This window comes from Pocillopora verrucosa, chromosome 7, assembly GCF_036669915.1.
Source record: "Pocillopora verrucosa isolate sample1 chromosome 7, ASM3666991v2, whole genome shotgun sequence".
NCBI lineage: Eukaryota > Metazoa > Cnidaria > Anthozoa > Scleractinia > Pocilloporidae > Pocillopora > Pocillopora verrucosa.
In genome coordinates, this window is record NC_089318.1 from 9333390 (window position 1) to 9359219 (window position 25830).

The 25830-nt window shown below is 38.8% G+C and overlaps 3 protein-coding genes across 6 annotated transcripts in view; 2 read left to right on the top strand and 1 right to left on the bottom strand.

Annotated features, from left to right (window-relative positions):
- Positions 1-6732, top strand: part of LOC131771589 (collagen alpha-1(II) chain-like) — a 7481-nt gene extending 749 nt beyond the window's left edge. The window contains exons 3-6 of one of the 4 annotated variants that reach the window (XM_066169986.1): positions 1234-1624; positions 2211-2479; positions 5700-6269; positions 6494-6732. In XM_066169986.1, the coding sequence (XP_066026083.1) occupies positions 1243-1624; positions 2211-2479; positions 5700-6269; positions 6494-6673 (1401 nt within the window). In that variant the 5' untranslated portion in view covers positions 1234-1242 and the 3' untranslated portion in view covers positions 6674-6732. Of the gene's footprint in view, positions 1-505; positions 1625-2210; positions 2480-5699; positions 6270-6493 lie in introns of those variants that run through there. The other 3 variants (XM_066169988.1, XM_066169987.1, XM_066169989.1) reach the window with 3 other exon arrangements.
- A 112-nt stretch (positions 6733-6844) lies between these two features.
- Positions 6845-8056, bottom strand: LOC136282390 (uncharacterized). Its single transcript, XM_066170014.1, has 3 exons — positions 7562-8056; positions 7343-7443; positions 6845-7248 (listed from the first exon to the last, which is right to left on the bottom strand). Exons 1-3 carry the CDS (start codon positions 7571-7573, stop codon positions 6861-6863), a joined length of 501 nt encoding a protein of 166 aa, XP_066026111.1. The 5' UTR covers positions 7574-8056; the 3' UTR covers positions 6845-6860.
- Positions 8057-11048: 2992 nt separating this feature from the next.
- Positions 11049-25830, top strand: part of LOC131771569 (uncharacterized) — a 42148-nt gene continuing 27366 nt past the window's right edge. The window contains 8 exon segments of the mRNA XM_066169411.1: positions 11049-11173; positions 15461-15616; positions 16286-16408; positions 18688-18835; positions 20349-20521; positions 23246-23590; positions 23790-24074; positions 25403-25553. Of these exon segments, the coding sequence (XP_066025508.1) occupies positions 11074-11173; positions 15461-15616; positions 16286-16408; positions 18688-18835; positions 20349-20521; positions 23246-23590; positions 23790-24074; positions 25403-25553 (1481 nt within the window). The 5' untranslated portion in view covers positions 11049-11073.

The window sequence follows — 25830 nt, forward strand, 5'->3', positions numbered from 1 at the left end:
TTAAATTAAAGTCTTGAAAAGTGTCATGACAAGCCTTCGTTCGAGTGAAATTTAATTCCCGTAAAACTCTGAAAAATAAAGAGATCCGATCAAACTGATTGTGGTTTTAGTATAGGTACATGAATGTCTTACAACACACAAGAAATGAGCGAAATCTGTGTCTCAAGCAAAATCGACCGGACCGCTCTTACAGAGACACTCTCTTAAAGTGTCTGTTTTGAACTTCCAAATGCACCCCTTGATTGAAAGATTGCGGCTGGGTGGTCTACCTGCCCCTATGGTCTCCGATCTCCAACGTTCTTCTACTCTACCTTGATTTCCCAAAAATAAGTATTTGATTGCATTTTTTCTTACGGTCATGTTCTTGGATTCCATAATAGCGAACTAAACAAAGGAGCCAATTTAAAATAGGTTGAGGCATAGTTAAGTAAAGGTTTGAGTAAGAAAGAATGTCACCAGGGAAGAATGAAGTAAGATGAGATGAGAAGATTGGAACTCTGATAGATAGACTTATAGTAGAGAAGACAGCGAATTGTCGTCGTAGGTTGTAATTTAAATCTTCCTAAATTTCAACGCGCGTTGCTTACGTGGGCACTTAGTTTATTTTAAGGATATCGCGTGATTAGATTATCAGGATGAAGCCGCGTCGTTATTTGTGCTGGGCAAATAAACCACGCACAAACCACTCGAAAGAACTATATCACAGATCAGATCAATTTTTGCGCACAATCCCAAAAGAAACCTCTTCTTAGTCTAAAAATACATCAGATTTTATTACGATGTAAGATTTCTTACTAAGAGTTAAGCTCTGGTCACAATTCAATCTGTGGGACCTATTTTATTTTCGGTGTTTACTTCTTTGAGTAATTGTTTTGCCCATTTGTATTTGTTTTTCTGGTTACCGCTACATACCAATAATTCCTCCCCTGTCTCGGTAGGGTAACAAAAAACTGATGCATAAAGTTCACTCTGTAACAAAAAATCAAGATTCGGATATTCGAAGAGACAATTTAGCAGACTTGAAACCAAATGCAGCATAGGAAAAGTACTAAGGCTCCTTTTTTGTTTTTAGATAAATTTCTTTTCTGGGAATTTAAGTTTCTTGATGATTGAAGGCAAAACAAATAGGAAGTGTTAACTGACATCAAAATTTTAGACCACACGGTCTCATTCACATTTTCGCGGGGATCTTTTGCTCAACTTAAAGTAAATACAGAAAGGTTCCTATTTCAGATAACATCAATGGCGCTACGGTGCAAACGCATAAAAGTGGAGCCGGCTGAAGCTCTAACATTAGAGAGCACTAGCGAGGGATTGCCTGAGTGTGGAGACAGTTTACCACTCCAGTTACAAAAAAAAGAGCCGTTATTTCATAATTTGCATTCCATCCCAGAAGAAACCGGCTCTAAAGGATTGTCCAAGAGTTCGGGGAGTTCTGTGAAAGATGAGCTAGAGCTGCAGTTCATCAACCAAATCCAAAGGGCTTTCCATTCTTTACGGGTGCTAGTTATTGTTTTCGTGGCTATTTCAGTTGTCTCACTTTCGCTGAACATATGGGTTATCACCAGCGTTCTTGGCCGAGGACATAGCGATGATGATTACAGGGTCGACACTCCACAGCAAGGTATAGAGAAAGCCTTTTCCGAAAGTTTTCATTATCGTTATCGCTCATCTTATTCGAGACTCCGACATGAGACTCTGTAAAAGATTATTTCTATAATTGTTCCTTTTTTGTTTGTGTTTTTTTTTTTTGGGGGGGGGGAGGGGGACTCTCTCGCTGCTTAGTCTTTTAACGTTTGATGAAGTTAATTACTTGTAACCACTCTGCGAGTAAACGTACCTTTTCAAGAGGAGACGAGAACATGCCCATCACTAGTTTGATATCGAGGACCGGAATTGCCTTTAAAGCGAAGGAAAATAAACCTTCCGGTACGCAATCAACGAAATAACAAAAATTTGGAATACTGATCAGAATAGCAACAGGATTTTGCCCAAGATATCTCAATGATCATTAGGGAACAATAGCAAAAATTACGGGTAAAAAGTTCCATGTACAGCTGAGTACCCAGAACAGTTATCTAATTCAAACCAGATTGTGCATTCGAAACCTCTCCTTGATCGTTCCATTTAATCTATCATTACTAATGCAATTTAAATGGAACAAGTTAAATCGACGTTTGCACAGTTTTTCCGTTCTGTTCTCTCCGTAGGAAAATATGTCGGCGAAAAGGAGACGGGGCTTTGGGGAATTCTAAACGAAACCAAGCAGGAAATGAAAGAAATACAAGATAGGCAAAACAGAGAAACCGCTAGAGGAAATACCTCTGCATGTGACGAGAGCTTCTCCGGAAATGCTCAAAGATATCTTAATATCACACATCAACGACTTGAAAGACTGGAAAATCAGTCACGAAGTTTAATTGACGAAGTCAAACATATAAGAAAGATGGCAGAGAACTTCTCAGACACCGAGTTGAAGGTTAGGCTCGCATTAGTTATCAAAGTTATTTTTCAAACTCTAAAAGGTAATGATTTATCACGTTATTCAGCGCTAGGGCGAAAAGCAGAAATTCGAGCTGAGAACAATGACCTAATGGTGGGTCTTTCAGTATGATATAAAAAATTCCATAACTATCTAGTGTTGTAGAGGTTAAAATGATGTGCCTAAAAATATTTGATCCATCACACGGATAAAAGGGCATTATTTTGTTTATTAATCTTAGCTACCTGATTAGATTAATTCGGGGTTAAGCGTTATAACTCGGAATTTTTCCTCACCACATCGACTTGATTTGTGGTTGTGCAGCGTCTACGCCGTTTCCGGCTTCTTTTCGCAGTAATGTGCTAGATGGCTAACAATTTAAGTCCGATTTTAATGAGTTGCAATATGGTTTCACATCCGTAATTCATTCATTCGTGCAGGATAGTTTTGTTATTGATTATAGTCTTATTTTTTTTCCATCGGTTATAATTATGAATTTTTTAAGGTCCAAACATCTTCAAGAACACTTGCTGTTTTGTTTTGTTTGTTTGGTTTTATGCTGCTACCTTAATAAAGCTCTCTTACGTTTCTATGTGTAGCAGCTTAAGGTCAGTTTTGAAAGCTGAACTGTGTGATATACGTTAGCATTAATCTGCTGTAAGAGCCACAGTTATCTCTTACGTTTCTGTGTGTAATAACATGAGGTCACTTTCGAAAGCTGAACTGCGTGTTACACGTCGCAATTGAATAACTGTAAGAGATACCATTGAGCAAAAAGTGATCTCTAAGTTCTTCTTCAAGTTACTTGTGCATTTTCCAAAAGCGATTTAAAATTAAAATCTAATAAGGAAGGGATGGTCAGAAAATGCACAAGGCCTCAGGAGAAATAAGTTTCGCCATTCTGCGGACTCGAGGGTAAATTAAGAACAGAAAGCTGATAAAATGTATTATGTATGCTTATACTTTTGTTTTTTCGAAAATTGAGCGTTTCCGGAGAACAAGTGAAAAATACTTGGACATAATAATGATACATATATGTTAAACCCCGTTGAATGAGTTTTTTCTTCGTCTCTTTCCTTTGCTTTTTAATCTAGAAACAAAACCGCTATGAAATATAATATACAAAGAGTAAGTAACACTGCATCATTAAGCGACTAATTTTTTTTTTCTTCCGTACGCGCTTCAGACGTCAGAAACAAAAGGAGACGTCGAGAGTAGACTTCAAGCACTGCAAAGACACCTAACAGTTTTGAATGCATGGTTGATGGAAAAGATAACTACACATTCCTAAATTTCCATAATACAATTGCATCTGAAACTATCTTTTAGTACTCTTAACTCAAGGGCTTTTTTGTTGGCAATCCCACAAAACCCAACAGGTGATCAATACCTCGGTCTTCCGGCTATAAGGTGAATGCGTAAGCAAAATATATTAGCCTTATCAACATACCTTCCGGCTGATAAGTTGATCTATTTTCATTAACTTAATTGTGATGGCTTCAACTTTACTGGTCTCCAAGCTTAACTCGCAATAACGCAGATCAAACAAAGAGTGCAAAGCTGAATGACACCAAAACGCTTCATTATACTTTTACAGCTTTTCCTCGAATAAGCGCCCAGGTGCTTATTTAGAATTTCAGCTTATGGGAGGGGTGCTTATTGAAAGGATGGCGCTTTGTCGACGACGGGGGCGCTTGTTTAGTGGCGCAGCACATGAAATAACTCCGCAATAGTTGAAGCTCAAAAAGTCATAAATAACGTAGAAACAGGATTTTCTAGTATTCCTACAATTTGAGATTGTAGGGAGAAGGGGGGCACTTATTCGAAAAGGGGTTCTTGTTTAACATTGTTGCCAAGAGGGTGGGCGTTTAATTGGGAAAGCGCGCCGTATTAGAGCGTGGTTATTTACCCGAGGAAACGCTTTATTTTTTTATTTGTACGTTCCGTGATTGTTTTCGTAAAACTCAATTTATTCAGTCATTAAGAGCTAAGAGCCAGCAATGAAATTTATTTACTTTCATCATTCTGCATTGTTTATTCTGTTCAGGGGAGAGGGGGAAGCGACAATGATCTCACAACTTGCAAAGCGGTCAATTCACGGGCTTTTCAGCGGGATATCATACGGGCTGCCTAAATTTTTTACATTCGAATTGCGAAACTGGTCTTGCAAATAAATCCTACAGTTGTTTTTCTACAACAGTTTGAAACTTATTACCGCAATAAAACTGTATGTTATGGATACGCTCGTTTCTTTCGACCGTTTGTGATTCTGCTTTAGCGAAGCCCGTTTGAGGATGCGAAGAACTTTTAAATGACAAATTCGAGTTCACTGGAAATGTCTTCGTTTGGATGTGTAAGCTGCGGCTCAAAGTTCCAAGCTTCGATTGAAATGGTACTCACAGTACGTTTTGAGCAGATCTAGTAAATGCGTCTACATGAAAATTTTGGAGCGACGTGATCAGCAAAATTTATAGCCCACGATGCAGTATTACTAAGACGAGTTAACGTTTAGAAGGGCGTAAATCTCTTACCCTCCTTCCGCTGCCAGTAAAATCAAAGATGGCAGCTATAATTGCAAACAAAAAAAAAACACTTGCCCTGTAGGCTAAAAAATTTAAGCTCTTAGTTATCGTGAGTTTAAATTGTAATTTTCAAATCGTTAATACCATTTATATAGTCGCTGGACAAATGTATTTATCTATCAGAAAATCGTTTCACTCTCATTATTTTATAAATAGCACTCTGTTTCTGCATTAACACAGAGAGTCCTTGAAAACCCTTTATTTACTAATTTGGTTTTGCATTGAAGTGTCACAATTCTCATTGAAGTGTCACAATGCAAATGTTACCTTAATCTCGCTACAGAAATCAGCCGAGCCGACAGCGATAAACTTTACGAGCATTGATCCCGGCCTGATGTTCGTTACAAAACGGACAGCGTCTTCGCATCCTAAAAGATGTAGCCAGCTAGGTAGAGTTTGTAATTTCTCACATACTTTGACTGCTTGTCGATTGCCATGTTTTCCCTTGTGAAACACGATGTGACAACTCTAAGGTATGTGGGACCTATACGCTGACAATTTCTAGCAAGATTATTTTGCGAGTTGTGAGAACGTCGTTTCGATTTCATTTAGGAGGATGTATGGGAAGTAGCGCCCCCCACCACCAGTGATTCTATCTCTTTTGGTAAAACATTATTTTTCTCTCTTGTTCCAAGATCAGTAAACGTTTGCCTGGTGTTTCCGGCATTCCTGGCATTCCAGGTGTCAATGGATCGCAAGGTCCCATTGGTCCCAAGGGTGAGCAGGGCATTAATGGCTCCCAAGGCATCCAAGGCCCTGCCGGACCAGCGGGGCCAAGAGGTTTACCTGGTGTTTCCGGCATTCCTGGCATTCCAGGTATCAATGGATCGCAAGGTCCCATTGGTCCCAAGGGTGAGCAGGGCATTAATGGCTCCCAAGGCATCCAAGGCCCTGCCGGACCAGCGGGGCCAAGAGGTTTACCTGGTGTTTCCGGCATTCCTGGCATTCCAGGTATCAATGGATCGCAAGGTCCCATTGGTCCCAAGGGTGAGCAGGGCATTAATGGTTCCCCAGGCATCCAAGGCCCTGCCGGACCTCCAGGCGGTTATGGGTCCCATGGGGTACCAGGGCCTCCCGGCCCGCCAGGACCTCCCGGCCGGCCAGGGCCTGGAAACCTAAGTTTGTGTTCTTACAAAGAAAAACCGAGCGGCGGTGTTACCAAAGGTGACCGGGCACGCGCTACAGTTCATGTAAAGGAGCTGAATGTAAGTGTCTCTCTTTTCTAATCATGCAGTAATTTTTGATTAAGTATCTTTACTGTCCATGAACTATTCCTAAATGGAAAAAAACGCCCAGTTACTCCTCTCCTCAAAGCTCATTTGTAAAGTAGTTAGGAGTATGTGATTTAATTTCAAGGAAAAACAATTCACCTGATCAGTAAGCACTCGCCATCACTGGAAAAGTTGTTTTTCGTTGCTTCCATTTGCAGGACGTGAAGATTATTGGTGTGACTTGTTCATCGAACGATGCTGTAGTGCATACCTTAAAAAGCCAAGTCAACGGAGGATCCCAAAACTTTATTTGCCTTTGTCGAGGAAGTATGAACACAATCGGTGTCGACAAAATGTTTTGTTATATCCACTATTGGGAATGTCGCTTGATCACTTAAAAGACACAGCTTTATTTTTGTCTTATGATTACAGTAAATAAACATTTTGTGATCCTAAAGGAATTATTTGTCAATTGTTTGCCAATTGTTTCTTATGATTTTCTGTGGCATCCATGCTCCCATCCACAAAAAGAAAAGCACTGTCTCTGAAATAATCTCGAGTCCAATTCCATCTGCGTTCTATTTATCATAATTTTTGCGTATTTAAACCTAGGTCTGAAAGGTTAACGTTTGACTCTAATCTGGCTCGCTTTCTTGAACTGCCTTCATTGAAGATTGGTCTTCTTTCTCTCTTTCCACCCATCATCCATTTGTTTATGGCTTGGTCTGGATCAAACTCCTTCACACTAGGCGTCAACATCTGAATTGCCATTGAATTATTTAGAGTCGCATTGCTCAGTCTGTTTCGGATGCTAGTCTTCGTAAGTTTCATCTGACTGAAGCCCTGTTCATTTGCAGAAGAACTTGCCGGAAGGGTAACGATAAGATCTATAACGGCAAGGACGTTTTCATGACCTTCGTGATAAAGGCTGTGAACTTCAGGCCATTTGAGTTCTTGAATGTGTTCTTTGGATCTAAAAGGATAATTAAAAAATATCACGCGAACATAAATATTGAAGATCGATGCATGGTGAAAATCACTTTATGAAACTTATGTTCACGACTCACTTGTTATAAAGATGGGATTTGAGCAACACCCATTCCAGTTCCACGGTCAATTTCCGCATGTTGGAGCACCCCTCCAAAGTGCTGGCAGAGGACCTGGAGTTCTTTAATTCCAAAAGCCGTGATAATAATAAAAATAAATAAGATATTAGGACCTTCTTTATTCACTCTGTATTTGGCAAAAATAAAAACTTTTTATTGGGTTGATTTTTGTGTCTTCACCTGTAACGTCATCCTTTTTAGAATACAAGGGCCACTGTTTGAAATTCGCTATCTAGGTTGCAGCTACGACATCATTCAAAACGTCAGCAAACCTTGCCTCTAAAGTGGCCAAGATACCCTTAGTCAACCGTTTGGTACTCTTTGCATGAAAATTTCCCGCTGAAACGTTGCCACTCATTGGCCTACCCCTGTACGTCCAGGCCTAAGGATCATGGTCTCTGAAAAACTGTTTTAGTCTTGGACCATTGCTGAAAAAAATTAAAAGGTTTAAGCAATTAACACTAGAAGCCTCAAAAATGTTAGATGTTCGTACTTTTCCTTGAATGAGCTGATAACATCTTTAGCGACATCAATCTTCTCGCCAACGTCTGCTAAAGTTGTCTGGTTATACTGCAGGGTGAGAGACAGAAGTCGTAGAGAGGAAAGGACATCCAGCAGCAGATGGAGATATGCAATCACATCAGGCCGTTTCATAAGTTTTAGGTAACCCCTGGCTTTGTTTTGGGCATTTCCCTAAAAAGCCGTGGAAAATTGAGATATATTATATTAAAACTGAAGAATATAGAAATCACGAATATCTGTGGGCTAAAAATGGTTTAAATCTCTACTGTTTGTCGCATATGACAGTATTAATGTTTGGGAACAATGTTTTCTTACCTTTTGTGTGATGCAAATTTCAAGCTGAGCACAAATTGCAGGATACCCTTTAACAAAATTCTCAATGGCCAGCACCATGTGTCCAACCCATCTTGTGCCACCAACGCGGGCTGGTATGAGAGAGGACTGCTTTAGACTCAAAAAGGATTGCTTCAGACTTTGGCGCTGTTTTGGACTTAACGGTAAAAGTAATACAAGCCCATCAGAAGAACAATACAGCTATCGTAGAGAAGGTTTTCTTTTACTGCATCTTTGAATGCAAGCTCCAGTCGGTGAGCAAAACAATGCACGGTGATGCAGTTGGGCTGTAAACGGGTTAAATATGCTGAAACGCCCCCCTTTTTCCCGACCATAACGGAAGCTCTATCACAACCAAACCCCACCAATTTCTTCGCCAACTCTTCCGTATTTAGTCCAACATCTTCAAGGGCTTCCATGATGGCTTGAAATAAACCAGTGGCATCCGGGCTGACAGGCTGCCTTAAACCTGCAAATTTGGTGACTGGTTCGCCTTTGCTGCTATAGCACACAAATACAATTTCTTGCTCAGTGATGCTGGCATTTGTGGCACCATCTGAAGTTACGCTCACGAATTTCGCTTTCCTTTTTTTCGTCAGCAACTTGATCCTTAGCTGTTATTGCGATGTATTTCATGAATGTCGTACAGGTGTTGATGTTCCGGTGTGTTCTTCCCAGTGTCAGTCCTTTTGCCTCATCTAGATCGCAAAGCCAGTTGTAATCTGAAATTGATTTCTTATGCTTGGCAACTGCATGAGTATTTCTGAATAACAACCTCAATTTCCCGCTGTACTGTTTTAGCAACTGTTGCCTGGCCAAATATGCGGGGGTTTTTTTCTGAATTTTGTTTTGCCTTGTGGTACTGGCTAGCGAGCTTATGAGCTGCACTGTTTTCGTGATAGGCGATAGATTCTGCCTTATAGCTTGTGCAGCCATCTATGAATTTACTCGAAGTCAAAACGCTCTGTGAAATCAACGTTTGTTTGTTTTCCATACACCACTCACATGTCATGCTGTTTTCATCATCCTTTAACCAAGGCCGGCCAACCTGCCGTTTCGAAGAAAATTTCCTCGATCTCGTCTTCTCATACTCTCTGGAATCTGCCTTTTGAGGAATTTCTTTTACATCCTTTTTGTTGGGAATCGATACTCCAGGAAGATATCTCCACATTTTCAATAAAAGATTAGCGATTAGTTCCGTCTTGGAGAATAACAAAGTGAGGTGTTGTCAATGGCATATTTATAATTATTGCGTTCATGGATTCTCCAAAACTAAGTAGCTTCAAAGAAAAAAGACTCTTACTTTCAGTTTCAAATCAGTTTAATTGATAAATAAACCTTAAATTGCTTACTTTGCGTGTAAACTTCGTGGTAACCCGTGAGTAGATATTGTTTGGGTCGCCAGTCGGGTCGCCATAGTTGCCTTCAGACTCAGTGGCACGATTTGTTTATGACCAGCAGTGACATGACTATGATTATCTACTTCATGTAATTATTGTAGAAGCCGTTTGATATATTTATACGTCAAATGGCTTCGTGTGTATCCGAATCGCGAATGTGTGTGTATGTACTAGGTTTCTTAAGCTTCCAGAATGTGAAAAGTACTGGTAGGTTTTATATTTTTTTCAAAAACAACCATTCATTTTATGAACTGAATGAAAATTCCACTCGCCAAACCGGGCGAGTGATCCACGATTTGCACTCGCCCGACAGGCTTCACACTCGCATTGACGAATGGGCGAGCGCTAAATAAAAATCCTTAATAGGTCCGATTTTCCTTGAATTTGAAGCAATTTGAGGCCTTTCATGCGAAATCACGGTACCGCATAATATTAGAAGTCTGGCAATATAGCATTATTATGGTAAAAAAAAGAAATTAAAGAGAACGATGGAACAATCGTGATGAAACAAAACGTAAGAAACGGACTCATTACCTTCAAAAGATCATGAAACTCGAACTTATGAATTTCGTGAACGCCTTCATTAGTTTTCTTCGAAAGCCATCTCATCCAGTAAGAAACGAATGCTTGACACGTGGAATCGATTGTCCGTACCAAAAGCTACCGTTCCAGGGTATGTATATGTAAAATAAAAACTTCAGAAGAAATACAAAAGTGAAACGTCTTCACAGGAGTATGTTTCGTTCGTGAAAGGTGATTGAAAGGGACCTACATATGTATGACACGTGCAAAAATCAATTTGAAATTTCCCGAAAGACCATACCATTAAAAAAAAAGGGTACGGTACGACTAAATTTTCATTCCCCTAAAAAAGCCTAATAACTACGTTTTCAAGGTCACAAAATACATTTTCCACCATGTTCATCAATTTTATCCCTTGAAATGTTCTTTTCTTTTCTATTCAAAATCGTGTCCAAAATCATCGATGTAAACAAATTAACTCCCCGTTAGTACCCTGATCCGCTTTCCTTTATCTGCAGTCTAGTTTAATTCAGTGTTGAAATATATTGCATCGTATGACGGATATTTTACTTTCTTATTTTGACAAATTTACCTGAAACTGTAGACCTCTAGTCCTTCATAGCTCGGCTTTTACGGATATTACTTTGATGGTGTCCCTGTATCTAGCCATCAGTTGTTCTTGGGCAAACGGTAAAATGACTAAAGCAGCCGTCTAAACTTCGCAAAGTATCTCGTAGGTCATTCTCATTGTTTGCGTTTTCTAAAGACGTGACCTTGGGACGCCTGTTATCGCAGGGAACTGTCAACTTTATAATAGCCCCGACTTTGTTCCCCAGACAATCGGAATTAATGTTGATCAGATTTGATTATGAGCGATCATATTACTCAATGCGTTGTTTTCCTTGCAACAAAGAAATGTTGATACTGATCGATACTCACAGTAAGCCTGGTAGTTCGGCGAAGATGCTGTTCCTAAAGCTGTTGCTGTTTCCGGTGATTTTCACTTCTTCCCAACGTAAGCACTCTTCTTATTTTTCGTTTTAAGTTTACACAGGCCGCTATGTACAGTCTTATTTTACAACGTAATTTCCGTCCGCGTAAATTTATTATGGGACGAGAGAGATTCATTGACTAACGCTAGAAAATATTACTATCTGTCATATTTACATACATTTCTAAATTCATTAAATTATCAAGAAACCTAAAAAGAGAACGGAATTGTAAGCGTGAACGAGATCAGACAGTGACTTTCACTAACATAATATCTGGTTCTCCCGCGTCTTCTGCTCAGATTTAGTTGCCTGCATCGGAATGTTTATCTATATCCACTTCAAAACCGCATTTGAGGTAACTTTTGCAACAAAGTGTAGCCGAAAAATATGTCTAGAGGTGTACCCCCGCCAATTTTTATGCAGCAAAAACAGACTTACGTCAAATATAAAACGGGGCTCGTCACTTCAGTTATGTGGAAGTTTGCACTTTGAAATAAATCCTCGAGTTGGTGTACAAATCAAAACTTTGGAGAGCGAAGGTGCGATTATGTTCGCAATCCCTTTGATGAATGTATTTCGGAAAGGAGTTTAAGGTTCCATCGACTTTTTAAACAGGAGAAATTTTCAGTTGTTTGAAAATTTGACGCGGCAGATTTTACCCAATTAAATATGCATATTTCTGTGTTTATTTCGGAGGTCACCGAAAACAGTAAAACTATCTTTTAAAGACTTTTCCCAAGTAATATGCTATCCTTATAATTAATGTGGATGGGATTATCGTTCGCAAAAACTCTTTTCAACCTCTACAAATGGTCCTTCTTTGACACTCACTCTTTGGTTCAAAATAGAGGCAATTATATGGTGACTACGCCAAAACAAATAGAATTATCGATCACGACTACGACTAAAACTATGCGACAGACAGCACTCTTGACTAAAGAATCTGCTCGTTACTAAAGTCAATATATATTACTGCAGTCTTCTGAGTGCTGATTTATCTGTGAATATGGAAATTTCAGCGGGATATGAAGCGAATTCACCCGTAAGCCACTTTCCGCACACGCGGACAATAATGGAATTGATGACAAATTTTGTCATGACAATTTTTTGTTTCGTCTGTTGCATCCGTAGTAAAAAATTTCAAAGCTGTCAAATTCCGTCAGCCTCTGATCAGTTCTTAATTAAGACCGGCGAACATAGTTTGCCAAAGGATTCCAAATCCAGTTTCGAGGATTTATCCTAAATCGTATTTAAAATTTTAGAATCCCAGTCTTAAGATTCTTTTGTCGTGGCTTATTTGCCGTAGCTTTTACGACCAGTGATCGACACTAGCGACAAAGTTGTTTATTTAGACAACTCTTCTGTCCCACCGCCAACATTTTACAAGTGTGGATGGATTGTCGCAACTTGACAAATTTTGGCCGAAGCATACAAATCTTCAAACGCACCGCCGACAAAATTTGTCCCAGGTAAAAATTTGGCAAAATTGACTAAATAAATAAAACCGTGATATACTTGTCAATCATTTGTCGTATATGAGCTAAGACGAGCGTATAATTGAGCGTGTAATTTGCTAAAAAGGCAAAAATTGTCTTTTGCTGCAAAACCCAGGGATTCCAAAATTTGAAAACGACTTAGGATAAATCCTGGAAAGTGGGGGTGGAATCCTTTGGCAATCTTTTCTCTTTGGACTGGACTCCTGGACTCTTTCTCTGAATCCTTTCTTCAATCTTTTCGTAGATTTTATCGAACATTAATCTTTTAGTCAATACCACGACCCAAAACCTGAACTACTCGGCCGTTATATTGACGATTGCATCGATGCTACCTCCTCTACCAGAGAGAAGCTCAATCAATTTATAACCGCCGTCAATTCCTCTCCGGCTCTTAAATATACCTCGAAAATTTCCGACACTTCTTTGACTTTTCTACACATCAAAATGTTAGTTGAAGGCAACGGTTTATGCAGTAGTGTTTACTACAAACCTACAGATTCACATAGTTACTTGTTGTATTCATTTTCACATCCATCACACGTCAAGAACTCCATACCTTTTTCACAGTTTCTCAGACTTCATCGTTTATGTAGTGATTTTTCCGAAAAATCAGAGGCCATGTGCCAGTTTTCGATAAACGCGGCTATCCTGTTTCTGTCGTTCAAGCGGGCCACCACCGTGCCCAACAAATTGATCGACAGTCAGCACTACAAACGGCTGAGAAGGAAAACGCTGACCACATTTCATTTACTCTTACATTTCACCCTCACAACCACGCAGTTAAATCTATCATTCTTAAAAATTTTAAATTACTCCAAAACAATTCCGACTGGTACTATCTTTTCGCGACCCCCAATTATTTCATTCAAACGTGACAAAAACATAGGCAACTTTTTAGTCAGGAGTTCATTTCAAATCAATGACCAATCTGGAACTTTCAAATGCGCTCGCTCACGATGCAAAACTTGTTCTTTCATTCATAACGGAGAGAAAATATCGAGACCCAAGAGATCCATTAAGATCACTGATCACTTTACGTGTACCTCCGCCAAAGTTATTTATTGCATAACTTGCACCTATTGCAATAAGTTATACATTGGTAAAACAGGAAGACGACTGGGTGACCAATTCCGAGAACACCTTCGCAACGTGGAAAGAAATGACAAGGACGCATCCAAACCAGTCGCTAGGCACTTTAATCTCCCTAATCACTCTAAACAGCATATGACAGTCTGCGGCCTTTCCTTACATCTAGGCAGTTCGGAAAGCCGCAAAACACGAGAACAAAAATTTATCTTCCAAATCGGCACCCTTAATCCCCACGGAATCACCGAATCAACGAACTAATTTATTCCTGTATTCTCGTCCTCATATTCCCACCGATGGCGTAGCTCCACTTTCTGCATACAAACCCACACACAACCCACGATCCCTCCAATCCCTCTAACGAAGGGCTAACGCTCGAAAAGCCAGCTTTTTTACCCTTTACGGTGGCTAATTTACGTTTTCAACTCAGTTGTTCACACTAAATTATCTGCTATACTCTCCCACCGACGCAGCACCACAGTTCCTTTAGAAACTTACCCCCTTTATGCTGACCTATCTTATAAACAGATCTGGCGCCGCTGGAATTTGACGACTTTCAAATTGTTAATGTGGATGCAACAGACGAAACGAAAATTTGTCCTTTGAGTTTTTTGGAACAATTCGATTTTGTCAAGTTTTCACCCGAAACAAATTTTGTCGGCGGTACGTTTCAAGATTTATCCGCAACTTGTATATTGTTAGTGATGACAGAAAACTTTTTTTAAATAAACAACTTTTTCACAAGTGCCGAAAGGCCCTAAGATGTCGTCTGCGGTACATACTTGAGATACTTGAGCAGCCATTTTGAATTCTTGTTTACCTATGCTGAAATCCACTAGAGCTACATTTAATGGAAAGATCAGCTTTAAAAATCTCCAAATAACACCAGGCAGGCTTTGTAAGCTGACGGTAAAGACAAAGGTAGTTCCTGTTTACGGTGATTTCCATTTCAATCAGAATTTCTTGACGATCACTCTAAAGGTGAAAGAAGTCTATTTCGAGCTCTTCCTCTTTCGATTCAATTCTATGTCATATATTTCTCGGTAAAATGTGGGGCATCTGATACAAATTTTTCAAATTGATACGAGCTTGCTTTCTTTTGCGACTTTAGGAGCAAAGTTCATTTTCCCCCTACAATTTCCGCATGAATGTTACAGGAAATGTCTCGTATAAGAGGTAGTTCTGCAAGAGTCTCAAGAAAAAAAAATTCGATCAGATTTAACCGCCGGTTGTTTGTTTGCTTGATTTGAAGAGCGCTCCCAAGCTTTTTCACACAAGGGCACTCTTGTTCACGATGAAATCTCCGCAAAATGAAAATTATGAAAATCTATCTCTTTCCGTTGAGATGTCTAAAAGACACCTCGTGGAAGGTAGCGACTGATGAAATAACATATTTACGGATTAATTTCCTTGGAGTCCCGCTCGATATTATTAAGATACCTCAAGTTTACATGATACTGATACCAGTTGTGATTCTCCCACATATCTCAACGGACGGCACTTAAACTGTGCTTTATCAAGTGAACTGGGTTCCGAGGGCCATAAATTGTCTATGGCCCGGACTGACTTTGTTGCATTTTCTTCCTTTTATCTTTATTTTCTTCATTTGTCCAGTTGTTGTGCAATAACACATACATTCTAAGCAATGCTTTGAAAATGTGCGCGTCGAAATTAGTCATTTCCTATCTGATTTTTAACGTGTATTTCAATATTTTCTTTTTTCATCAGACATCCATCCGACAAGTTCCTCTCAAGCTGTGTTATTACCATCATCATCGTTGTCGTCGACATTATTACCGTCACCGTCACATTCATTGTCATTACTTGAATTGGCGCCCTCGTGGACATTTAACTCTCACTCTTTTCATTCTGCATTCGCATCAGGTATGATTCGCGCGATAGGCTTTGATACATACCATCAGCTTTCCCTTTGTTCTGATAGCATAGTTATCTATAAAGTACTAGTTTAATGGTGGAAAGTATAGTGGTAAATACATATTCGAAAAATTCCGTTATCTTTTCAAACAGTACTCACCACATATCGTTTGTTGTAGTCGAAATTCCCTATAAGTCATCGCTTTTGGGTTAACGAAATTATCATTGCTGAAGAACGGTTTGAAGACATTGCAAGCAAATTTTTAAATGATTATTATATGAATTATAACATATTAAGTGAGCTAAGGCTTGTCTTTAAAGACAGTTTCTACGTCTCCGTTGGCCAAAGAAAGAAGCCCGAGTATTCTTTTATTTTCAATCTTCTAATTAAAAACATTTTTTCCAAGAGATGCTTCTTCTAATCCTAAAACTACCTATCGATTCTCGACACATCTGCGCAAACCAGGTCCGGTTGGAGCAATTTGCTTCCGTTTGTCATTTTGAGCTGCCAAAAGCTAACGGCCGAAAAATAAGCACTTCAAAAGCACTACTGTATTGTGGATGAATGATTCTTGAAGCTCAACGACACTATGCTACCAAATAGCATTAAAAACACTTAATTCATAGGAGATTAGGACATAAAAAGAGTAACTTTTCAAGGTTTCTGTTCTAATCTAGGTCCCGTAAATCCAACAAATTACTTGGAGACTTTGAGAACAAAGGCACCAGAAGAAACAAGTCACACGCCACATTCGTCAGTTATTTTGCCCACATCGTCATCCGCTGCTGTTACATCGTCAGGTAATTTGCTTTTTGGTTCTTAAAAATAACTGAATAGACTAAGTAACTTGTAAATTGTCATATTTTTATCTTTGTTATGTTTTACCGAGGCAATGATTTGTCATGTGATGCTTTAGCTTTAACTATAGGTCAGAGCCTACATGGGGTATTTTCTATTAACAAAAAGTCTTGAATAGGCGTATCTTGGTTCTCCTTCCTATTCCTCTGACTGCCCACACCTTTCATAGCCTCTGGAATGCATTTCGTGTCGTCTGCAGTCTGTCCCTAATATCTTTACTACCTCCACCTTCCTTATCTACAATATCTACAATACACGCAAACTCCTCAACATCTTCCACTTCTTCACCATTCACCACAATGCTCTCTCTGTTCCTAGCAAATTCAGCCCTCACTGTCTTGCACTTTCTCGCATTAAGTCTACTCTGGCTGCTTCCTCCGTCAATCTCCAAGTCTTGTCACGCAAGTCATTAAACTTGGATGAAAGTAGCGCGATGTCATCCGCAAAATTTACATCCTCCAACACTATTTTCAGATTCCCTCTTCTGTTGTCTGCTATTGTCTTCCTCGTGATCCAATCCATGGCCAGTAAGAATTAGAATCCTGACGTTACATATTCCTGCTTTACACTCGACTTAATCTTGAAACAGTCTGATATCTCGCAAGCTTTTTCAAAGTCCACAAAGTACGTGTACAGACTCGCCCTTCATTCATTTGCCTACTCTAAGTTGTGTCTTAATATAATTATCCGTTCAGTTGTACTTCTATTCGATCTAAATCCAGCCTGCTCCTTTCATAGCTCCTTTTCTACACGTTTCTTGATCCGTTCTAGAAGCATCCTGCAGAATATCTTACTGATGATGGGTAGCAATCAATCCTCTATCTCCAGTTGTTAAATCACGCAAATCACCTTTCTTGAAAATCTTGACTAAAAGTCCCTTCTTCCACACTTCCGGCCACCTTTCAGTTTTCCACAGCTTGTTATAACATCTGGTCAGCCTACTTGCGGTGTACTCAATCTTATCTCTCAGTAGGTGTGGGTCCACTTCATCTGCTCCAGTCGCTTTCCTTGGCTTTGTCTTCCTCAACGCCTCCTTAACCTCTTGTATTCGCTATCTTCCAACATCTATCTCCTTAATCTCCTCCAGTTCTTTTATTTCATTTTCTTCCGTTGGATTTGTTGGGTCATCTCTATTGGAAATTTCACTAAAGTGCTCTACCTATATCTGAAATCTTTCTTGTGATTCTGTCGTAAGCACCCCTTCTCGCCTCCTCCGTTCCCCGGCTATTGTGTTGGTTATGCTGTATAGCTCCTTGTTTCTATCATTCTCAGCGGCCTTTTCTGCTTTCCGATCTTTCCACTATTTTCAGTTTTGGCTCTTTCCTCTCTTGAATTTTTCCCCACGTTTTGTCCCCTATCCATGGCTTGCTCTGCTTTTTCTGTGGCATCTCTGTACGTCACCTAGACCTTGTCCTGCTCTTCCTGAGGATCATCTAAATCTCTTAGCGCTTCAAACCTGTTCTTTACTTCAATGCTATATTTCCTCCTGATCTCTCCACTCCGCAGCTTACATACGTCAAACCTCACCCTTGCTCTCTTCTTCCGATGCGCCTTTACCAATTTTAGTCTTATTCCGGTGGTCACTATATACCTCTGTTCCTCTCATCACTCTTGTGTCCAGAAATTATAAACGATGTTCTCGTTCGTCCATTCACCAAAGCATGGTCGATCTAGTTAACAGTTTTCCCATCTGGTGACTTCCAGATTAGTTTAAGGATCTCTTTATGTGGGAAAAATGTTCCAGTTACAGCTAATCCATTTGTACCACAGAGGTCACATAACCTTCTCCCATTGTCATTCATGACTCCAACACTAAATTTCCCCATTACCTCCTCTGTAGATGTTGTTACTCCCTAACTTAGCATTCAGATCTCCCGTCACCACAATCATATCTTGATTACTGCAGCTTGCAACAGAGCCTTGCAGCTAGTTGTAAAATTCATCCTTTTCCTCATCCATCGCATCGTTTTTCCGTGCATATGCTTGTATCACCGTTAGTTTCTTTATCAACTCTATCATTCTTGCCACGTATATCCGTGTAGAAACCTCGCTTGTGTTGGTACTTTAGACAAATGTGACTTTTTCACAAGGTCATCTCTTTCATTTTTGAAAGGACAAACGATGATAACCCTTAGAACGACGTCAAGACCTGTTTTCAGTGTTTCATGTTTAAGGATTGACTTTGCATTGAATTAATTTTTATGCTATTTCGACTTTAAAGTATGTGGAGGTGCGATGAATAAGAAAACTGGCGTCATTGATGAAGCTGGCAGCGCATCCTCATATAAATCTTGCGACTGGATGATTTATTCAACAGTAGAGAACTCCACCATACTTCTGGTTTTTGAACATTACAAAGTCAATTATTGGTAAGAAATAAATAATTGTGCTGTGTTTTTTTATCATTCTCACTTTTTTGTTTATCAAGCTTATCGTTCTGCAGCTAATAGCTACTCGTTCTCTGTTCATTACGTTATCATACGTTATGATTTGCACAAGGCAACTTGCCATTAGAGAGCTGACCTGAATCAGTGACCACAACACGGATAACTTGTATCATTTTGAACCTGTAGATTCGCGAAGCGTAGAAACAAGTATTCATGGGGACTCCAAAATGCAAATGAGTCACCCACTCTCTCACTCACCCTCTCACTGTTGATTGGCGCTATGGTAATTACTCTTTCTGAATTCGCTCACGCCTGACCTCATGAAATTAAACAGTGGCAGCACCTTAAAAGTGGACGAAAATAAACCTTGTGCTTTACGGACGAAAAAAATATTTTTTATTCACTGCCACATATCTTTAATTTCAGGTGGTGAAAAAAAAACTTGCGGGCACGTAAAGTGCGTTCTAAAGTATATAGTTATCGAGGCATAAAAATTTAGAGGTTTGCTATCAGATGCAAGCCGCAGAAAACCTTGTAAACAAAGATCATCACGCTACTATGCAAATATTTATGAAGCAATTGTGAGGTAAACCGTGACATAGGAATGGAAGACGATTTAATTTGGCTTATGCAGGAGAAAAAAGATTTGATCGCAGCGTCTAAATTTGATGAATTTTTCCTACAGGAATTTAATAAACACAGTGAGTTATTGTCTTATACTATTTTTGTAGACCGCCTGAGGTATACGTTGATTATTGTTCGGGGCTGGATAGTTACAATCATTCTGGATTTCTCCGTGACTTTCTGGAAGCTTTCGAGCAAATTAGAAGTCACGAATTGAGACCGAAAAAACCGAAAAAGACATTTTTTGAGTTTTTTCAATCACTTTAATCTTTACAACGCAAGTTTTCCTAATCTCTCTCATGAAAGGATTGTCTAATTAAACAGCTCTCGCCTTGTGGTTTGCATTTCGGTAGCAGGCCCCTAGCTTAACGGCAAGTGTTCTTGACGAATATTATATTACAACCTCCAGTGCTCATTACGCCGCCGAGTGAACTCTGCCCAGTCCTAAGCTCCTGACCATCTGCCCAAATGGGAAAGAGTAAATCCTGACTTAAATCTGGATACCGAAAATCAGTTGGTACTTGGGTTTCACTGGGACGCAAATTCTGACACTTTACGGTTAACTCGAAGCGAGTCCTCGGGTGAAAAAAAAACTAAGTATTTCTAAGTAAACATGCATGAGGCCTATACAAAATCACTATTTACCACTTTAGATAGGTTGCTTAAATACGAATTATTTTTACGACGATACGCAACTGACTTGCTTCAGACACGTAAACTAATGAGCTAATGAGGGCAGTATTCCAAATTCAGACAAATCCGTAACAGTGATATACCTGCTACGACTGAGAAATTTAGCAGGCTAGTAAATCTGTTTTGTGATTCAACGCAAGACTAATCATTTCATTTACAATTTTTCTTTGGTGTTAAGGTACGAAACTCGAATAAGAAGCCATCACAAAAGAGAGTGGCTGAACCGCAATCAAAAGGTGCCATTTGCAGTTTTGGTGTTGGACAACTACTTGGAAGTGAATTCTTACTGGTACAGTTCTAATACTCGACTAAAAGTTCATTATTTTCTGTTGAACAACTCAGACACAAGCGGTAAGTTAATTAACACATGTTCTACGTATATTACTTCAATCAGTTTGAACAAAAGAGTATCCTTCATTTAAGTCCCCTTCCTTTAAGCCCCCTCCGCATTTGGCGATAATCTGGATATTTTACAGATTCAATGTTGTACCGAGAATCCATCGTACTGAGCTTAAATGTAAATGATCAACTCGTAATAAGAATTTTCATGAGTCGAAATGGGCTGCTGAAACAGAGGAACGATATCCTCACAACTTGCAAAGCGATAAACACGTATGCTAGTGTGGTATTTCAAGCAGCTAAACTCCTTCGTTTATGTTTTGAACGAATTTTCGAGGATAGAGAACGTTTTCCTCTTCAGATGTAGTGCGTGATGCCAGTATCAGTTGAAATGATATTCTATTGAGCGTGGATAATATTCTTTTTCGGTTTGGGAAAATGAGCCAAAATTTAAAGAAACGACGGAAAACAACTTTGAGTTAAGATGTCACCGTGCGATTAAAAGGCTTCAAGTTTTCTCTTTAATTTTAAGGTTGAGTTAATGTTGATATTGGCAACATTGAAGTGGTTGGAAAGTCTTAAATGGTAGTCCCTCATGTTAGCAAATAAATTAATTTCCTGGAAGGTGGAGTTGTGGTGACACTCTAAGCTGAAACACAACAATGAATTTTTATTGATCTGAAAAAGCATTCATTTGGCCATCTCCTAAAATTTTCACTGGTTCAACGTGACAAAAACATAAAAGTTTTGACAAGGCTTAGATATTTGTTAAAATTGGCCAACTCATGCAACATCTCTGGTTATACATTGAATGCGCAGGTTTTTCATCCAATTTTCCACTTATGCTGTAACAAGCTGGCAAATTATGCAGTATGTTTCAACCCAACCATATTCCACAACTTGTAAACACCATTATTAAATAATTATGCTCGCAAATGTGCGCCATTTCTGAAATGCCATCTTTAGAATAAGCTAACAGGATCAAGGAGGGCGTATGTGGAAATATTTGTGTTATTCATTTGCTTGTCGCCCCTGTTGTTGACTTTGTGATAAGGTTGGGCTGTCAGGACAGAGGACTGAGAATTCTAGTAGGCCAGCAGATTTAAGGAAATATTAATGAGGAGAGTGACATTTTATAAACCTGGAAACTATCATTGTGAAAAGCCATACTTTTCGGCCTTGTTAACCCATAGGTTGGATTCATAAACTGTGCACAAAACTTTAATTTGGCGATACTTCTACGGCTAACACCAACTCATAATGAACTGTTAAGAGGGTCAGGGGAAAAATTAACGTGCCATAAATCTGCAAAACGTCATGAAACTATATTAAAGTTTTCAAAAGACACATCGATAAATGATACTAGGATATTTAAGAATTTTGAAAAGAACATAAAATTTAGTCGAAAATTAGAACGTAACGTAGGCGTAGGATAAACAAGAATCTTAAAAGGAAGTGTCCAGTAATAAAAAAGGTAAGCAAATTTTTTTACAACGCCTGTCTGTACCCGTATGACACGTATTAAACATTATCATCCTGGTTTAATATTGAAACTGCACACATGCATGAAGATTTCTCTTAAACCTGTAGTATAAACTGACCATGACTTCAAAACTTTGATGCAGTTTAGGTTACTCAGTTAAAATTGAGCCAAAGTTTCTTGCGACGACAAAATCAACACATTTTTACAAACATCTATGAATATTAACCTATCTGGAATAATCCTATACACATTAAACCAGGTTTATACCCATAAAGGGAATACTTGCCTTTATTTACAGAAAAATGATAAGCGAGAATTGGTGACAAACTGCAGCCCTGGGTCTGCCATCAAATTTAATGATCAATGGTCAACACAGTATGATTTTTTTCTGATAATGTGTTCTTTTTCTTATGGTTATCTATTTGTAGTATCTACCTTTTACCAGCTGACATTTGAGAAGAATTAAGATAACAGGTATCCGGTTAGATCGCACCATGGTTAGATCGCTCCCAGTTAGATCCCTCCGACCAAAAGTTAGATCGCTCCACGCAAAAGTTTGATCGCCCCATCAAATAAGTTTGTTCGCTACCAACATAAGTTACTTCGCTCCATATTGTAATGTGAAGTATTACTTACCAATGATCTTTAAAGTTTATAGGTGATGATGTTTTTCTTGTGACGATTCGAGTACATAGTATTCACTCTGTACTTCAGATTAGCCACCGAGCTACCGATGTATGATGTTTAGCGATAATGGAATAAATGATCGTGGAATAAATTATAACTTTATAGTCTGAAGTGTATTGAAAAAGATCATTCAAATACCAATACTATCCAGTGTGGCCTTTTTTGCTGTTTGATGTAAGGAAACTGATACCCACCATCTTTAATTAATAAAGTAGATTATACTTCGTGAGTCCCTTACATTAGGTTTTATTTGTTCTTTCTGCGTAGTTCGGATTTATTTCAAGCGCGCGCGAGCGATATTAACCGATTGTTAGGTAAGATATGCACGTAATTTGATGAACTATCAATTTAGATAGCTTAGTTTTGCTACATGGAGCGAAGTAACTTATGTTGATATCGAAGTCACTTATTTGATGGAGCAATCTCACTTTCGAGTGGAGCGATCTAACCGGGAGCGATCTAACCATGGTGCGATCTAACCGTAATTCAAGATAACAGTGTCAATTTAACAAATTGTAGGCAAACCCTACAACTTAAAGTTTGCTTTGCATTTCTTCACATTCAAGCTCTCCACCAGCGTGAATGGAACATTACAGCCGTTAGCGTCAGCTCCACAGAGGTCCATGTGAGTTGGTTTCGGCTGAATACTTACAACTCAAATTCCTCCTACATATATGGTTATGTTGCTGCCTTGCACATGCTGCGGATTAACACTGGTGACATACTTGTCCTAAATGTGACAATTGCCCCTGCCTCGAATGCAAACTCCTCCTTTTTGGATACCGTGGTGAATGGCCTTAGACCTTACACAAAGTACGGAGTGAAAGTTGTGGCTCTTGTCAGAGATCGGATGACTGGTATAATTTCACTCAAGAGCAGCTCAATTAGCGAGGTTCAAACTCCAGAGGGCGGTTAGTAAATTTTGCTTGATCCTATAACAATAATGTGATTGAAAATAATTATGATTTGAAACTGCAATAAGAATGCAAGAAAGAACAAAACTTATTCCAATGATTAAAAAATTAAAAAGTTGGAAAGTATCTAAATTCATTTTCCAATATAGAAGATGTTAACAGCGGTTAGTAAATGATACTCTTTCTCTTTTCCAAGTTCCCGATCGTGTTCCATGGCTGCGCGCGATCAATCGAGGCGTCGACAGACTGGAGATTGTATGGGATCCAATATCTAGCGAAGATGCTCATGGAATTCTTCTTGGATACAATGTGCGCTATAGAATATACAATTCAAGTAATAGCTTTACCAATCATAGTGTGAACGCAAATACTCGAGTATTTACTATAACTGGGCTGAAGAAGGTCACAATATATGAAGTCAAAGTTACAGGTCGTACGTCTGTTGGGGAAGGCGCAGAACATTATATTTATCCTCACACAGGTATGTAGTGAACAAATCTCATTCCTAAATGTAATGCTGCATAATAACGTGCAACACATTAAAAGAGAAGTGAAGAAGCATATGTGAAAAGAGACAATGTTTTACTATGGAATGAAACTCTTCGGTTAAATACAAAAAATTTATTATTCACGATTATGGCCTGGTATTTCATCTAAGACACCGATCATATTTTGTGATCCCCCTTAGTTCAGACAAAAACGTGACCTACATGAAGGTCGCTTCTACTACCATTGGTGTATACGCTGTATTGAATTAACGAATAATAAATAGCTTCTGGTCAATTACTAACACTATGGCACACTAAAAGCGAAGCAATCAGTTTCTAGACTTGTCGAATAGCATAAACAAAGAGGAAGTTCTCCTCTCGATATTAACGCAATAAAATGTAATTAATAGCCTTCAAGTCATTATTTGTAAATTGTTTCTCAACTAAAGTTCCAGGCAATTACATTATTTTGAAAATAAGTCAGTGAAAACTGAACCGAGATTAGCAAAATGTTGGAGATTGTAAACGAAAAGCTGTTCTTACCCTTCAAATATTAATTTTACAGATACATTTTATTTTGGTTTAGAATAAAACACACACTTCTGTGGCATAAATGATAAGGGGAGGGTTATTTCTGAACGTGACGTAAAGTGACCCTTCGACAACTAGTCATAGACTTGAAGATTTGTTTGTAAATCTATTAAAAGTGCAACTTATTCCTAAAGCATCAGCTCCTCACAACTTGAGTTGCCATAAAGAGCTGGCTACAGTTCCTGGAGAAATAGCCTTATTCAAATACGCTGCTTTACAATAATGTCACGTTTCTTTGCGATTGTATTCCTAATCACGTTACAATAACCCAACAAAAAGTGAGTATGTGAGGCAGTTTGGCCTAATTAGGTCTAGCTCTTTCATTTACGCATTCGAAAATTAATATTTTCGAATCATTTTCACAAGTTACGAATGTAATTTGTTATTTGAAGGGTCCCTAACTATGTACGTTAGAAAAAAACATTTTTCTCTTAAGCGCGAATCTTCGAAGTACATTCCGAAATAGACCATTTTAGCATCATATGTCATAGGCTGGTTACGCGGTGCGAAGGGGGTATACGACAGTTTGAGGTCATTATCAGGATTCGCTCGTTAAATTTTTAATTCATTAGGTCAGAAAAATTTATGTTCGTTAGGGAATTTCAGATAATTTTAAAAAACCTATGACTGTGGCAACCAGACCGAAGGAATGTAAAAACGGCCCCATTTTCCCCTTTTAAAATTGCTTTTTAACAATATAATTGCCTGACTTGATCAATCTTTCTTTCAGTGTGTGGACAGAACTTTGATATGCCGTCGGGTGAATTCAGCGGAAGCAACCTGCAAGGGCGCCATTTAATATATTGCCACTGGATGATACAATCTCCATTTGCGAATTCCAGCATACTTCTGGTTTTTGAAGAACAACGACATAAGTGTTGGTAAAACTTAAATTCTTAATTTATGGAAGTTTTTGATTTTACGTTTCCACTCTAATTTATTTAATGATAATATGAAACAAAACGAAATGAAGGTCACTTGGTGTGGATTTGCAAAGGCATTCTACAGTGGGGTGCGTGTTTATGATCGAATTTGTGAATTATCATGTTCTCTAATTTTTGTTGATAGGTCATCAGTAAAAGGCTCTTATGGGCTCGATGTACAGGTCAAAGTTTTATATTTCGAAGCAAACATAATTTCCTGTTAAGACCGACTTTT

What these genes read in the sequence shown, in the direction of transcription:
- LOC136282390 (XM_066170014.1), bottom strand. An exon ending in AAATCCCATCTTTATAACAA is followed by an intron (nt 7,249 to 7,342) that starts GTGAGTCGTGAA and finishes TTATCCTTTTAG; the next exon opens with ATCCAAAGAACACATTCAAG.